This window comes from Staurois parvus, unplaced genomic scaffold (genome assembly GCF_062004578.1).
Source record: "Staurois parvus isolate SC_StPar_1 unplaced genomic scaffold, SC_StPar_1.0 ptg000235l, whole genome shotgun sequence".
NCBI classification, from domain to species: Eukaryota; Metazoa; Chordata; class Amphibia; order Anura; family Ranidae; genus Staurois; species Staurois parvus.
In genome coordinates this window covers 4,100,512-4,116,297 of record NW_028318031.1, presented here as the reverse complement: position 1 = coordinate 4,116,297, position 15,786 = coordinate 4,100,512, and the positions used below count along the sequence as shown (strand labels likewise).

At 37.5% G+C, this 15,786-nt stretch overlaps 1 protein-coding gene and 1 long non-coding RNA gene across 2 annotated transcripts in view; both read right to left on the bottom strand.

The window, feature by feature from the left end:
* The window catches only part of LOC149460091 (uncharacterized), a 370,510-nt gene extending 365,863 nt beyond the window's left edge, over nucleotides 1–4,647 (bottom strand). Inside the window, 3 exon segments of the mRNA XM_089680163.1 lie at nucleotides 2,029–2,274; nucleotides 4,122–4,364; nucleotides 4,644–4,647. Coding sequence (XP_089536289.1) covers nucleotides 2,029–2,274; nucleotides 4,122–4,364; nucleotides 4,644–4,647 — 493 coding nt within the window.
* Nucleotides 4,648–4,992: 345 nt separating this feature from the next.
* LOC149460090 (uncharacterized) lies at nucleotides 4,993–11,294 on the bottom strand. Its single transcript, XR_016313143.1, has 2 exons — nucleotides 8,963–11,294; nucleotides 4,993–5,103 (listed from the first exon to the last, which is right to left on the bottom strand). It is a non-coding gene; the product is annotated as an uncharacterized LOC149460090 (long non-coding RNA).
* Nucleotides 11,295–15,786: the final 4,492 nt, after the last annotated feature.

Genomic DNA, 15,786 nt, shown 5'->3' with positions numbered 1-15,786 from the left:
CTCCTAGTACAAATCCCCCCTTTCAAATCACACCATCGAACACAACCCCCCACAGTGCCCCGGGCAACCGTCTCTCCTGCCCACCCCTTGTCCTGGCCCTGACTACAACTACTGTCATTCATTGCATCTCTCAGCTTGCAGTTTTCAATGAACCTGTCTTTCCTTAACTGCCTGCACGCACAAGGTATGGGCACACAACTACACTGACAGTCTGCAGGAGCCTGGCATAGCACCCACGATCTGCTGATCACAGGTACAATGCTTTACAGGCTCCTAAGAAAAAAAAAGTGCTAATTTTTTTACCTTCAAAAAGATGTGCATTTATTATGATTTTTTTAATTATCCTTTAAAAACTGCATAATTGAGTATTTTTACTTTTTAGCAGACTCTTTAATTTAAGCAATAAAGTCAAAAGTAAAAATGGTGATTTGCCACTAAGCCACCTAACTCTGAGCAGAGCAATGATTTGTCTTCCCAATGCAAACTGACATCACACTCTAAGTCCACTAGAATGCACCAAAGATGTCAGCAGCAATCTTGCCCTGTGAATTCCCAAGCATCAATTACCTAAAGATGACAAAACACAGCCAGGACAATTATGTAAAGCATTCAGTATTGCATGGATATTTTAAAATGGGTTAAGTGGTCCTTTAACAGGAAAAAGAGTTAAATTGGAATCATGTTTAGATAAATTGAATGACTATCTATAAATGGTGCTCAAAAGATTAGGTAAATATTGGATGTTTCCTTCAGCCAGAGGATTTGTCCATATGTGGCTCATTAACTAGTTTTAGTTATTTTTTAATTAATATTTTATTAAATTTTTCCCATTTCCAACAATAAAAGTCAGATTCTCTTATTAAATTATTATCATCAAAAATATCAAAATACAAAACTTCCCTTTCCCCCACCCTAACACTATCGCTACATCCCCTTCCCTCCCCTCCCCCGCTTACTCCCACCCCCTTCCACTCTGCATCCCTTCCCTGCATCCCTCCCCTCTCCTTAGGAGTCCTAGGGATTTCTTCCACTTCTGTTTCTTAAGTTCTTTCAATTAACTTAGTCTTCTTATACTCCTCCAATTTCTTGCGAAAGCACTCTATTTTATCCTCATCTATGTCGTATAGCTCATCCACTCTATATATCTGTGCTACCTTTCTTATCCAGTCCATTGTTTTCGGTGAAACACCGTGCCCTTTTCCCCACATCCCTGCCAACACAAAGGTAAGTTATCCCTGTTTTGTTTGTGTGCTATGTTTGGTGTCAAGCACCACCTTGCTAAACATTTATAATTCATCTCTACATCTTTCATATTTACATTTCCATGTGTTAACTTATAAACCTTTATTTGCTTATCCTCCTCTATCCTTATTCCTAATTCCCTTTCCCATTTCTCAATATATACAGGGATCGTGTTTGTTGTCAACCTAGTGAGAATTTTATAAATTTTTGAAGTTCCATGTTTCCCATCACCCCGTGTATTAAATAAATGCTCAAATGGGTTCCACTTTTCTTTTTTCCTTAAGGGCCTAGGGAGTTTTTGTATGAAATGTTTCAGTTGAAGGTACTGCGACTCATCCAGTTTAGTAAACAACTCAGTCCTTTTTTTCATTTCCTCTAAGGGGCAAATTTCCTCACCTTTCATTAAGTCTCTTAATTGTGCATCTCATTTTTTTATCCATTTCCCTGCAATACTTTAGTTCCTTACTAGTTTTAGTCACCCAATTAGTTATGATACTGTTAGGTAATATTTGTACCACAGCTAAAAACAAACTACAAAGCCTTCATGTGCTACTGCTTATACAGATTCCTAGAAAAGGAAGGTTGATAATTGGCATTCACATTGTTAGGCTCTCAAGACACTTCCATGCATTTGTTATCTGCTCGTATATCATTTGCATGCAGTGATAATTCCTGTTACATGATAACTGCACCAGCAAATGTATGTGATTATTCTCTGATTTTCTGTTGTCCTTCCAGCTTAGCTAAAGCAGATCAAGATCAGGCCATCCAAAAACAAACACTTACTTGTGTAGGAAACTATGTTTACTTGTTGCCCACTTTGATTACCAGCAACAGAGTGCACCGAAAACATGTAATTATTTCCAGGTGTCAGGCTTTCAAATGTATAAGTTGTCTGTGTGGTGTTAAAGGAGGATGAACTTCCAACCATCTGAACTACATAATAAGATACATTCCCTTCAGGTTGTTGCCATGTTAAAGTTATAGAAGTTGTGTTAAAATTAGTTGTAAGATTCTGAACTTGTCCAGGTTCTGTAAAAGAAAGAAAATGGTTCGTCTTAAAACTATGTTAATGATTAAGTTGACTTTTCAAAAATAATGTGGGAATCCTGGCCTTTACTCCCAAATAAAGATGGAGTTAAAAACAACATGTCAGTGGAACCTTACTACCTTGGCATTTTCTTTTGAACATTATCAAAGATAAAACATGTTTCAAGTACATACAGTGGGGATCGAAAGTTTGGGCACCCCAGCTAAAAATTTGTATTAATGTGCATAAAGAAGCCAAGGAAAGATGGAAAAATCTCCAAAAGGCATCAAATTACAGATTAGACATTCTTATAATATGTCAACAAAAGTTAGATTTTATTTCCATCATTTACACTTTCAAAATAACAGAAAACAAAAAAATGGCGTCTGCAAAAGTTTGGGCACCGTGCAGAATTTATAGCATGCACTGCCCCCTTTGCAAAGCTGAGACCTGCCAGTGTCATGGATTGTTCTCAATCATCGTCTGGGAAGACCAGGTGATGTCAATCTCAAAGGTTTTAAATGCCCAGACTCATCTGACCTTGCCCCAACAATCAGCACCATGGGTTCTTCTAAGCAGTTGTCTAGAAAACTGAAACTGAAAATAGTTGACGCTCACAAAGCTGGAGAAGGCTATAAGAAGATAGCAAAGCGTTTTCAGATGTCAATATCCTCTGTTCAGAATGTAATTAAGAAATGGCAGTCATCAGGAACAGTGGAAGTTAAAGCAACATCTGGAAGACCAAGAAAAATATCAGACAGAACAGCTCGCAGGATTGTGAGAAAAACAATTCAAAACCCACGTTTGACTGCACGATCCTTCCAGAAAGCTCTGGCAGACACTGGAGTTGTGGTACACTATTCCACTATAAAGAGATACTTGTACAAATATGGTCTTCATGGAAGAGTCATCAGAAGAAAACCTCTTCTACGTCCTCACCACAAAAATCATCGTTTGAACTTTGCAAATGAACATATAGACAAGCCTGATGCATTTTGGAAACAAGTTCTGTGGACCGATGAGGTTAAAATTGAACTTTTTGGCCGGAATGAGCAAAGGTACGTTTGGAGAAGAAGGGGCACAGAATTTAATGAAAAGAACCTCTGTCCAACTGTTAAGCATGCGGTTGGATCAATCATGCTTTGGGGTTGTGTTGCAGCCAGTGGCACAGGGAACATCTCACGAGTAGAAGGAAAAATGGATTCAATAAAATTTCAGCAAAATTTTTGATTGCCATCTGTGAAAAAGCTGAAGGTAAAGAGAGGATGGCTTCTACAAATGGATAATGATCCTAAACACACCTCGAAATCCATGGGGGATTACATCAAGAGGTGTAAACTGAAGGTTTTGCCATGGCCTTCACAATCTCCTGACCTCAACATAATTGAAAATGTATGGATATACCTTAAAAGAGCAGTGCGTGACAGACAGCCCAGAAATCTCAAAGAACTGGAAGACTTTTGTAAGGAAGAATGGGCAAAGATACCTCAAACAAGAATTGAAAGACTCTTGGCTGGCTACAAAAAGCGTTTACAAGCTGTGATACTTGCCAAAGGGGGCAGTACAAGATATTAACTCTGCAGGGTGCCCAAACTTTTGCAGACGCCATTTTTTTGTTTTCTGTTATTTTGAAAGTGTAAATGATGGAAATAAAATCTAACTTTTGTTGACATATTATAAGAATGTCTAATCTGTAATTTGATGCCTTTTGGAGATTTTTCCATCTTTCTTTGGCTTCTTTATGCACATTAATACAAATGTTTAGCTGGGGTGCCCAAACTTTCGATCCCCACTGTAGATATCCGTATCTACAGAGATCAGTATCAGTAAACATGCGGGTAAGTGTTACCTGTGTTTAAAGTTATGTTAAAAGGCACATCATTGGCTGAGACCTCAATGATATACAAGTTGCCAGGAATGAGGCTGGTTAGATTGATGGCTGTCGTTGTCGAGTTGAGGTTGTACGACAATGGCGGGTCTCCAAATACTGTCACTGTATAATTTGCAGGTCCACCTAATGGCTGGGTCCATTGTACATACACACTTGAAGTTTTGACTTCACCGGCATTAAGATTCTGGAGAATACTAGGGTCTGAAATAAATCCACAGAGTCGATTAGTTCAACATTTCTACATACCAGCACATACATAAGATCAAACAGATTCCAAGATGCACAGCATGTATGATATCATTCTGGACAAAGCAAGTCTGGTAGCATCAGTGGCAGCATGCTCCTAGAAGGTTTTGCCACCGAAGAAGGTTTAGTCTTGCAGCAGGTGAGAATATTGAATGGTGTATCATCAGCTGTTCAGCATTCCTTGGTGGCACTTGACAAACAGGAAGTACTTATAAATGTATTCAAGAAACGTACACATTATACATATATAACAAGTTTACAGTATAACAAAAAAACAAAATAAAAAAGAAGTACAATATAAACCTATTTAAAGCATGTTTTTGGCTTTTATTGGTAATCATTAACAGATATTACTTTTGGCTGGTGTTTTATAAGTAACCTATTCTATGTGATATAACTAACAGATATACTCACGTGACCAAAGTGATAGCAAGGGTACACCAAAAGCTGTGGTGGTCTGTTGGTCTTTTTCCTCACTGAAAAAAAGTTAAGGTGTAGATAAAAGAAAACAAAGAAAAACAAATACAGGATGGCAATTCCGAGCCTAAACTTTAGATACGAATAAAACACAAGCAGACACAAGCATTTTGGAATAATTTTATTGGTTGCCAAACACTAAGTTAAATTCTTTTAAACTGCGATGGGACTTTCTAAAGATGATGTGTCAAGTCATTTCTTGTGCAATCTTGTTTCCCTGTTAAAAAAAAAAAAATATTAATAGTTTTCTTCTCAGTCCAGAGATACAGTGACAGAGCTACACAATGGCATACAGTATATAAAGTCGCCATTGATTAAACCCAACCACAGTGGCTGGTCAAGTGGTTGTTGAGAAAGGGTGACGGGTCTAGTCTTTTGTCAATGCCTACATGTCCCATTATTGTCCCACTTTTATGAGTCTTTACATGTGCCACTATTGTGACAGCTCACAGATAAGAATGGTACAACTCAGCAGTTTTGGTTGTAGTTAGCAGAAGGATAAGCAATACTTAAAGATTAGGCTTTTTTACAAAAATAACAAATTTGTCATACTTACCTGCTCTGTGCAGTGGTTTTGCACAAAGCAGCCCCGATCCTTTTCTTGTTGGGTCTCTTGCTGGCACTCCTGGCTAGTCCCCCTTGACCAGTGCCCCCCATACAAACCACTTGCTATGGGGGGCACTGGTGTGTGCTCGATCCCAAACCCAGCTCTATGTGTCTATGACATATAGAGCTGCAGCTTGGCCCCGCCCCTGCTCTCTCCTCATTGGCTCACTGGCTGTGATTTACAGCAGTAAGAGCCAATAGCTCCCAATGCTGTCTCAGTCAGTGAAGAGAGGGAGTCCCGGGACAGCTGAGGCTCTCATGCACATCACTGGATTAAGAGGGGGATCAGGTGAGTATTGGGGGGGGGCTGTGGAGGGGAGCAGAACACAGGTTTTTTATCTTCATGCATATAATGCATGAAGGTAAAAAACCTTCTGCCTTTACAACCACTCTAAATGTATAACTTGTTTTTCATCTACTGTATTTTTTAAGTCAAATTTAGATTATTGATTCAGAAATCCTGCACTTGCACAGTGAAAATCAAATATAGAACAGGACCAATGAATGAAATAGCATTGCACTCCATAATGATCAATTACCAATTATGTTCATTTATAGAAAAATAATAAAATAATATGTGGACTCTGTTGCTATAGAAAAACACTTCCAAGTTCAATCTGCAGTGGATGCTGCAGTGCAAAACCTACACAGACAGAAATAGGGGTATTCATGATGTTGGAATATTGCAGAAATGCTGATTTACTAACGGAGAAGAGAATGTTCAGACAATAAATAGTAAAAAAAAGCTCGGTTCACACTGCTGAGACCTCAACGTTCTGTGACTTGCTTGTGACTTTTGTGATTTAACATTGGTGTCTATGGCATGCAAGTCGCAGAAAAGTAGTGCAGGAACCTTTTGTTTTTGTTGATTAAGACGGCACCCATTGAAATGAATGTGTTCTGACTTGTCATGCGACTTTATGTGTTGCAAGTCTCACAATAAGTCACAGCAGTGTGAACTGGGGCTAAAGATTAATTTCAGTTATCTAATCATGTGAAACGAAAATCCCTATTTACTTATGTAACTAAATATGACATTCATACAGTTTCTTTTTTAGAACATTCTCAACTCCCTTAGTAAATCAGTGTTTGTATAGCAACACTACACAGCCTATCTACTGCAATGTATATTGCATACTGTCAGAATGATTTAAATATTATGCTGTCCAAAAGCACACTATCCAGATACAGATGAATCTTAAAGCTGAAAATATTGTTTTTTGAGACTGTGGTTAGTACCACTTAACTAGCTAAATCTGTTAATTTGTATTTGTGGTAGATCTATAGATGTACAGTATGTCTTGGATGGTAGATTAGAGGAGTAGCAAAAGATGGACTTCTACCCTGTGCAGAAATACTGCTAAATAGTAAAAAAAAGCAAACATTTTTATCCAAATCGCTAGGGTCACTAAGGGGTTTATTTGCTAAAGCTGGAGAGTGCAAAATCAGGCTCACTTCTGCATGGAAATCAATCAGCTTAGAACCTCAGCTTGTTCAAATAAAGTGTTACTAAACCCACAACAGTAAAATCAGTCTGTATATGCAGTAAAGCATGCTTGTTATACTCACTGTGGAACCTAAGGGGTAAATCCTCTGCATTGTGTAAAAAGGCTGTTTGATCCTGACTTCTCAGATCCTCTGCTTTTTCTAGTGTCTACCTCTTATCTGCTGATAAGGCATATGGTGTGGACACACTGCATATGCTCAGTTTGGTGTGTATTGCTAGAGAGGTTTTTTTTTTTTTTTTTTTGCTTGGGAGAGTGCATGTGATCAGCACAGGGCCATTCAGCACTGCCCAGACAGAGGTCAGGGGTTCTGCATCGTCCTAGAGAAAACTCCTCCTACAAGCTTTAACCAGTGCTCTGCTGAACACTGATAGAAGTCACAAGACTGCGCTAACTACTGAGAAAAGGTATTTAGCAGTTTATATTTACTAAAATAATTGCATTTCCATGTTGTGTGCACTGTTGGAGACAAGATATAGTGAATGCAGGGTCCTGGTTTAGTAACACTTTAAGCTTTGGTATTAAAACCTGGAAGATGATTATTTCCCATGCAGAAGTGAGCCTGATTTTGCACTCTCTAGCTTTAGCAAATAAACCCCTCTTTTCATCACAAAGCATATAAACATATTAAATGTCAATATTCTAAGAACAGAAACAACAAGTTTAATAAAGGAGGGACAGATAGGATTTTTACAATATGTACACCATGCAACAAAAATATAATTTTTTGTGAGATACTCCCAAAGGGAAATCACATCTAAAGGGATGCATACTTGGGATTTCGATTTCCTCATTAGAGTTCTGCAGGAGCAGCAGCAGCATGCTATTAACACTATAATACTACAAATACTACAAATTACTGAAAGATACACACATCAAGCATCTATGTATTTAGGTATCAAAATTGTTTTACTAGTGTCAAAACTAGATTGCTATGACAATAAAAAATAAATTAAAGGGTAACTCCACTTCCATGGGAAAAAAAATTAGCAAATAAAAAAAAATATATATATAGTGTATACAGTTGCAACTCATATCATATTGTCATACTGTAATTAAATGTTATTAAAAATTACCTTTCCTTTGTAATCTGCACAGCTGTCATTTTCTGTCAAATGCAACGCAATATGGCTACCTGGAGGCGTTCTGTATACAGATATACAGAACGCCCCCTGAAAATGTAATTTCCTGCTTGTGTAATTGGTTTACTGATTTATCTAGAGGTCTGCACTAAGATACAAGTCAGATTTTTGGCATCCCCTGCAACAAAAATATAATTTTTTGTGAGATACTCCCAAAGGGAAATCACGTCTAAAGGGATGCATACTTGGGATTCAGATTTCCTCATTAGAGCTCTGCAGGAGCAGCAGCTGATTAGTATTTATAAATACACTCCGATTAGATTCACTCTGCGCATGGACACAGACAAACAAACAGCTGTTTCTTTAGAATAACAAAAGGTAGGAATCTGCACAAATGTTTGTTAAAATCCCTGTAATGTACATAGATCACCCAGAAGAAATTTTTTTTTTCTTGACAAAAGTGTAGTTACTCTTTAATTAAAAAGTAAATGTTTACTTCAAGTCTAACTCGAGGCTGTTGTTAAACTTACCCACATGGATTAAATGCACGTTTGGCTACAGAGAATACTTATTTATTTTTCACTCCCCCACCAAACCCCGCCACTGTCCAGTTCTACAGAATCAATGTGCACACTAGTCTTTCACTGTACATTGATGATATCAAAAAGCTGTAACTGGCTAGGAAGTGAGGTTTAGGGGAACGGTCTCATGAAGAGGAGGTAGCCTGCAGGAGTGAAGAATAAAGCACTTTTTTGTACTTATTCCATTCTCCCTTTTCCAAATGCACTTTAACCCATGCAGTGTGGGAAGACCCTACAAAAATTTAACTGCAACCCAGAGTGGAGTATTTAAATAGCCTGAGGTTAGAAATGTAGATACAAACCTGATTTTATTTAAATCATTTCCTCAATTGGATTCCCTCTAGAAATCCTTTTTGTTGACATGATATCATTTTTGTCATGATATCATTTATGTAATCTGAAAACATGTTGCTAATCTGAGGAAAAAAGAAATGAATGAATTGGAACTATGATCAAATATATCCAGTGGCCTAGTGCTACATACTACATTATTTGTAATCATTGCATTTTACCTGTTTAGAGAGCCATCTGGTATCCATTTTAGGGGGAACTTCAAAAAATTCATAAACTTCATCTGTTCATCACTTCATCAACTTTTTTCCGTCAATACGTTAATATGGGTATATAAACATTTTAATTTAAATATATATATATACTGTATATATACATACATATCACACAGAGAAAATATAAATGTATATATATAATAAATATACAGTATATATATGTGCAGGTGTATATGCACTTCCGCAACGCATATCGAGAAAATAAAATCACAAGACACACAAAGACACAAAGACATAGGGGTTTTGCATCTTTTATTGGCAAATGAAAGAACACATCTGAGTTTTACATCTAAAATATTAGCTTTTCTTTATAAAACCAATAAACTGCCTATAGCTTCATACAGTAGTCAGCTTCTACTCCATGGGAGCCTACTGTCTAGTTTACTGTGAACACATGCCCATTAGATCCATTAGGTTCCAGTACTTTTATTATAAACTGATGTAAACAGAGGTGACTTTATAGACTATTACTGTGAGTAAAAAATAGCACTGCCAAATTAAGGCTGATATATGAAAAAAGGGAAAAAATTAGAATTTGCTTGCTTTACTCAGTGCATAGTTATTGGTTGCTATTAAAAATAGTTCTACTTTTATGTTGATCTTCATAAATCACCCCTTTGTGTTTCAATATTTCAGACTTGTTTGTCAATGTACCGACCACATATTATGGCAATATCAAGGTATTAAAAAACATTGAACTGATCCAGCAGGCACAGCAAATTATAATAACAAAAATGTCCTTTTATCATGCAGCTGTAAATGACCGCTGCTCAGTTCTCCAGCATTCTCGGAGAACACAGTTCTCCTCTGAATGCCTTTTTATGAAGTGGTGTAGATCACTTCTCCGAATGAAGGGAGAAACGATTTACAAACGTTTTCAACACTGGAAAACGTCTGCTTTTACTATAATCTCGTGAGATTACAGTAAGAGATCAGTCAAACACTGTTTACTAAACAGCGGCAAATTATCACTGCTTCGTTTGCGGTTCCTCCGATTCTCCAGCTCTGAGATGGAGAATCTGAAGGGAGAACACAGATCACCAGTGAAGGGCTGAGATCGCTCCTTCATATACTGGTCATCTGTGTGCTGAGATGATCAGCGGAGAACATGTTCTCCGCTCATCATCTCTGTTTCCTAAACCTCTATTGATCGGAGATCGGCAATGATCCTCAGGATCACCGCTGATCTCTGTTTCATAAAAGGACACCAAAGTGTAGTAACACAGCAATGAAAAATGAGCACAAATAGGGAGGGTTCATCTCTCCAGCAGGAACACAGCCAGCAATAAAACTAAAAAACTTTTTGGCTATAGGTAAACTTTAAGTGAATTTTATTAAACTGAAAATGTTATGTTATTTGCCTATTTGAAAAAAATGTTGTTTAGTGTAAAATATTACAAGGGAAACCACTGAGTACTGTAGTGTAAAGTAGTGAATTATAAAGTTTTCTAGTGTATCTAAGTATCTTAATTCAGCATATTCTTACTTAAAAATACTGTTTTGACAAAGAGCATCCTAACCACTTGTACCTCTGTCTACCTACTATCAGATCATAATTTGCTTGCATTGGATCTAATAGGCATGTTCATATAGTAAACCAGACTGTAAGCTTTCATGAAGCAGGGACTGACTACCATATGAAGCTATAAGCAGTATTGGTGTTATAAATTAAAGGTAGTAATAGCCTAGAACAGAGGTTTAACTGGAACTTTCAGTGCCCTAGTGCAGGAAACCATGAAGGGCCCTTCTGACCCTCTAGTCTTAGGGCCCTTTCCATTGGTCCTGGGGCTCTTTCCTCTGGTCCCAGGCCTGCTGGGGGTTAATATTGCACTCACTGGCACTAATGTTGGGCACTATTGAACTGCAGCTTCTTCAGTGTGAATTGCGATCTGCCTCAGAAAAATGTAGCAGGACTGAAATTTTTGGGCACTGAGGTGTAAAATGCACTGCTATGTGCCCACTGAAAGTTCTGGAGGCTGAACTTGAGGCCCTCTGTAGTTTTCAAGTTGACCACCACTAGGGATAAGCTCAGGCATGTTCAGACAGGAATCTGAACCCGCCTGAACTATCCTGCCAAGAAACTGTCACTGCAAACTGCCAATCATAAGCAACAGAGACATATATATCCGCCTCTTGACCACACGTGGCTTCAGAGTGAGGAATGCCTCTGCTGCTTATGGTTTGCTGCCTGCAGTGACAGCTTCTTAGCGGGATAGCTTAGGATAGCTTGGACTCATGTCTGAACACACCAGTGCTCATGCCTGACCATCTGTGCTGTAAAGGATAGAAGGGTTTAGTTCTGCTTTAAAACTTAAATGGTCACAGTAGGTGGATGGGAAGGGGTTAAAAACTCACACCCGGTGTCTCTGATCCCCCCTCACGACCCTGATCCTTGACACCCAGTGACTCTGATTCCCTGTCCTGGGGACACTTACTGGGCAGTATGAAGGGAATGGTCTGCCCTTCCTCACCCTGATCCTGCTGACTACTTCCCCCAGGAAGCTCCTCTCTAGGACTGCAATGCTCAGCTCAGCTCCAGCCGTCTCCTGGTAAAGCTGACAGTCAGGGGGCTCCACACATCCATCTTCACCATCCTCCTCAAAAAATCTGGGCCCCCCACCTGCCACTCTCCAGCACCCTTTGCTCCCGGCTTGGTATCCTGCCAGGGAAGTGAACTGCTCCCTGCCTTAATCGTTCAGCTCCGTACAGTCACCTCCTGTTCAGGGATCAGCTCGCTCACCCCCATCTTAAGAGGATTATTGAACAGGCAGCACTCCGGCGGGCCCCCTTTGACTCCCCACAGTGGCAGAACTCCAGGGTCGCAAGTGCAACCTTTGCAACCCTGGTAGTTCCAACACTGCCCTAGAACACCATTATATTCAATGTAATATAATTACACCCCTGACTTTAGTCACTGCCTTCGCTGTGTCTAGCTTGCAGTGCTGTGCCTGAGCTAGCATGCTATAGGGCATAACAGAGAAGACTAAGTGTAGGAATGTAGCAAATTTCTTATGTCTTAAAATTCTGGAAAAAATGAACTGGTTGCCAGACCTCTGAGTACTGCCCTGCATCACTGTTTTTCAGAGCACCTCAGGACAATTAAAAATCACAGTGGTGTGATGCAAAAACAACCTGAGCTAATGGTTACATCTTGCCAGTTACCTCCAACTCCCTGTGCTGGCAGGGCTGCCTATCATTGTCCTACTTTGGGAGCTCACTAGATGATGTGTACAGACACCAAGAGGTGCCTTTCATGCTGTTTGCTACCAGGTCATCATGTTTCAAGACTCTTCAGTTAAGTTGCAAAGACTATTCCTTAAAATAGTGCAAAATATAATAATGGTGGGCAATGTGCAGTAACTCCTACCAACCATTTTGCGATCAGAAAAGTAGAAGATGACGTTTGAAAAAGGAAACAAAATATTGACCTTTCCATGGGCCTTTGCACCTCTGCTTTCTCCTGAAAGGTCTATATGCTGAAACGTTGTCCAAATGCCTAATAGAAAGTGGCCAGACATTTGGGCTGATTTACTAAAGGAGTAGAAACTGGCCACTTTCCAAAATTAATGGCATGAAACTATATAGACTATAAACACCTGAATGCCTGAGTGCAGGAGAATTTAAAAACAATGGCTTTGGATTATCATTAAAAATCAGTATAGCTGTATATTGGATTTACTGTAATGGATCATAGTTACAACAAGAGCTTTTGTTTTAGGGAACATACTAGCCATAATATTCAACCAAAAGTTGTTCATTCTCTTAATAGACCCATTCATTTTAGAAAGTATATATAAATTAGTCTTAAATACAAGCTATTTTACAAATATGTACAAAATTATAAGGTTACTCTGCAGAAGTAAAAGTATTAATCTAGTATAAATCCACCATTGTGGGGAGAGAAACTGCCTCTACATTTCTAACTTTTAGATCAGGAATTATGTCACAGGATCCAGTTTGCACTGAGCTATAAAGAACAAATAACATAATGTTAACAGTGTTGTAACTGTACAGGGGCTTCATAATACAGTGTATATATATATATATCCCATGATTGCTCAGCATAGCTTCTTCTATATCTGGGGTGGCTTGTATTTTAGACTAACTGATCATTTCTTGACAAATCACTGATCATTTTGCACTGTGAACAAATCTATAATAAATGCTTGTACAGTAGGTTGAGATCAAATGTGTCTCTCTCTCTCTCCATCTTCTGTAGAACCATCATTACATTTTTCAAATAATCCTTACAAAAGATGGCTTCCGTCATTCTGTGTTTTTCTGTTGAGTGACATTTGGAAGTAAAAATATTTGTTCCTTTTCTGCAAGACAGGAAATACAGGAGTTATTACTGAATTTTTAGGTTAAAGCTTATAGAATGTGAATGGTTTTAAAATCTGAAATACGTACGGTACTATACGAATCTTCATTTACAAGGTGAGTTTTCGTAGCTTTTCAAACTTTACTGGCATCACCCAGAAGAAGGTAATTTTTGAAAAAGCTCACATCTATGACTGGACACTGAATGATATACTTACAGATCACCATTTGACAGTTTAAAGTAAATTCAAAGCTGTGGCAGCTCAAACACCTTGAATTATCTGAAATGAGAAAACTGAAAAATTTAGCTTATCAAATGAATTGCCATGGGAGCTAGATGCATATATTCTATATGCATTATGTGAAACTATTAATATTTTAGCATCAAGTAATGGCAAATTACATGTTATTGTTTTTGCGTCTGTATTCCATAGGAAAACATACCATTTCAGTCATTAAAATTATCCGGTCTATATTAGTAACTTCAGAAGATATTCAGGAATTCCAAAGATCCAATTAAAACAGTGCATATTCACTAGTCCTCCAGTTCACAATAATTTATCTTCAATCTGCTCTTTCAAATAGCCATCAATCATTTTTACCTATAAAATAGAAAAGATGAGGAGGGAGGGGCGGTATGTTATTATATTATAATCTATTACATTATATTATTATATTATCGATTATTGACGATAAAGTCTATAAATAGTCCTTAGACACCTTGCCAGTAGCAGCATCACTGATTTACAACTCCACCTTGCCTAGTGGGTGTCACTCCCTCACTGGCCAAAGGGCTGCAAAATCTGCATCAACAGAGGAACAACTCAATGATTTGCCCAGTACGGGAGCGACATTGTGGTAGGAAGTAAGCTGACTTTTAGCAATTCTGAAGGCAGTAATTTGTTACCAGTTACAAAGTCACTAGTGTGATGTTCATTTATAACAGATTTCCTATAGGTTTCCTACATATTTTCCCTACATATTTTAATTCCTGAGAGTTTATATAAATTTTTTAAAGTATGGTTTGTAGAACTACACAAAAATAGTTAGTTAGCTACCATTTTTATCAAAGAGCTGTTATAACATATTATATTTATCAGCAAATTGCATTTAAACATGAAAAACACACTGTCAGAAAATGAGAATTGGAGTGGGTTAGTTCACTAGTTGCTAAGAGATTTGAATTATGATAATAATACAGTTATGCTAAATGGGGAGTGATTTGTCAACGATGGATTGTTTTAAGGATTGTTTTAATATATTTGTAATTAAAAAATTGGATTCTTTATGTGCAATTGATGGCCTCTGCGTGGGCGTGTCTTGTTGCTCCTGTTTTTTAAAATGTTTATAAACTAATAAAAATCATTGAAATACAAAAAATTGGATTCCTTACAATTAGGTATCTTGTAAGTTGTACCTCAAATGTGTTTTTCATGTTCAATGGAAAATTAAATGGAGTGTGACACAGTCTAAGCCAACAACCTATAGATTCTATAAGTAAATTGCAGTTAGATAATTAGATAATTGTGTGAATATTTACTTCAGATATTCAATCATGTAAAAAGCAAATTTCAGTTTATTTATTTCATCTATACATGACTGGATATTCAAAGTGAACACGATTTTGCTTTTCACAAAATTGGAAAATAAAGTGAATTCTCACATATTTTAGTGAAGATTCCTAACTCCTTTAGCAAATTAGCCTCAATGTTCTAATAACTGTATATGACTTATATTTTATAATATGATGTTAAAAAACAGTAGTGCATTGCAACCCATGAAAATCAATTATAAAACAGCCTTCAGTTGGCAACATCCTTCAAAAATCAGTTTGCTATGGACTATAATATGTAATTGCTCTTCACACTATATAATTACTGCATATAAGTCTTTGTATTTTAATGCTATAGTATGATGTAAACTTACAATGGCATAGTTAAAATATCTAGTATATGGTCTATCATCATAGTTAACATATCATCAGCTGGTGACAAACATAACTTTCATACACTTAACTGTTTTTGTTCTTTCATGGGTTTGAGAAGGTAGAGATCTTTAGAAAATCCTGATAGTAATTCCAAAATAATCCCAATACAGTTTTTCTGTATGTAAGCCCTACAAAGAGGAATACGATCCTTGTTAGATTAAAATAACAGGTACTTAGAATAAGATAAAAGATACTTTATGAAGAAAAACACGCTTACTTATAGCTGTAAATCCATTTAAAAATACCGTATTTA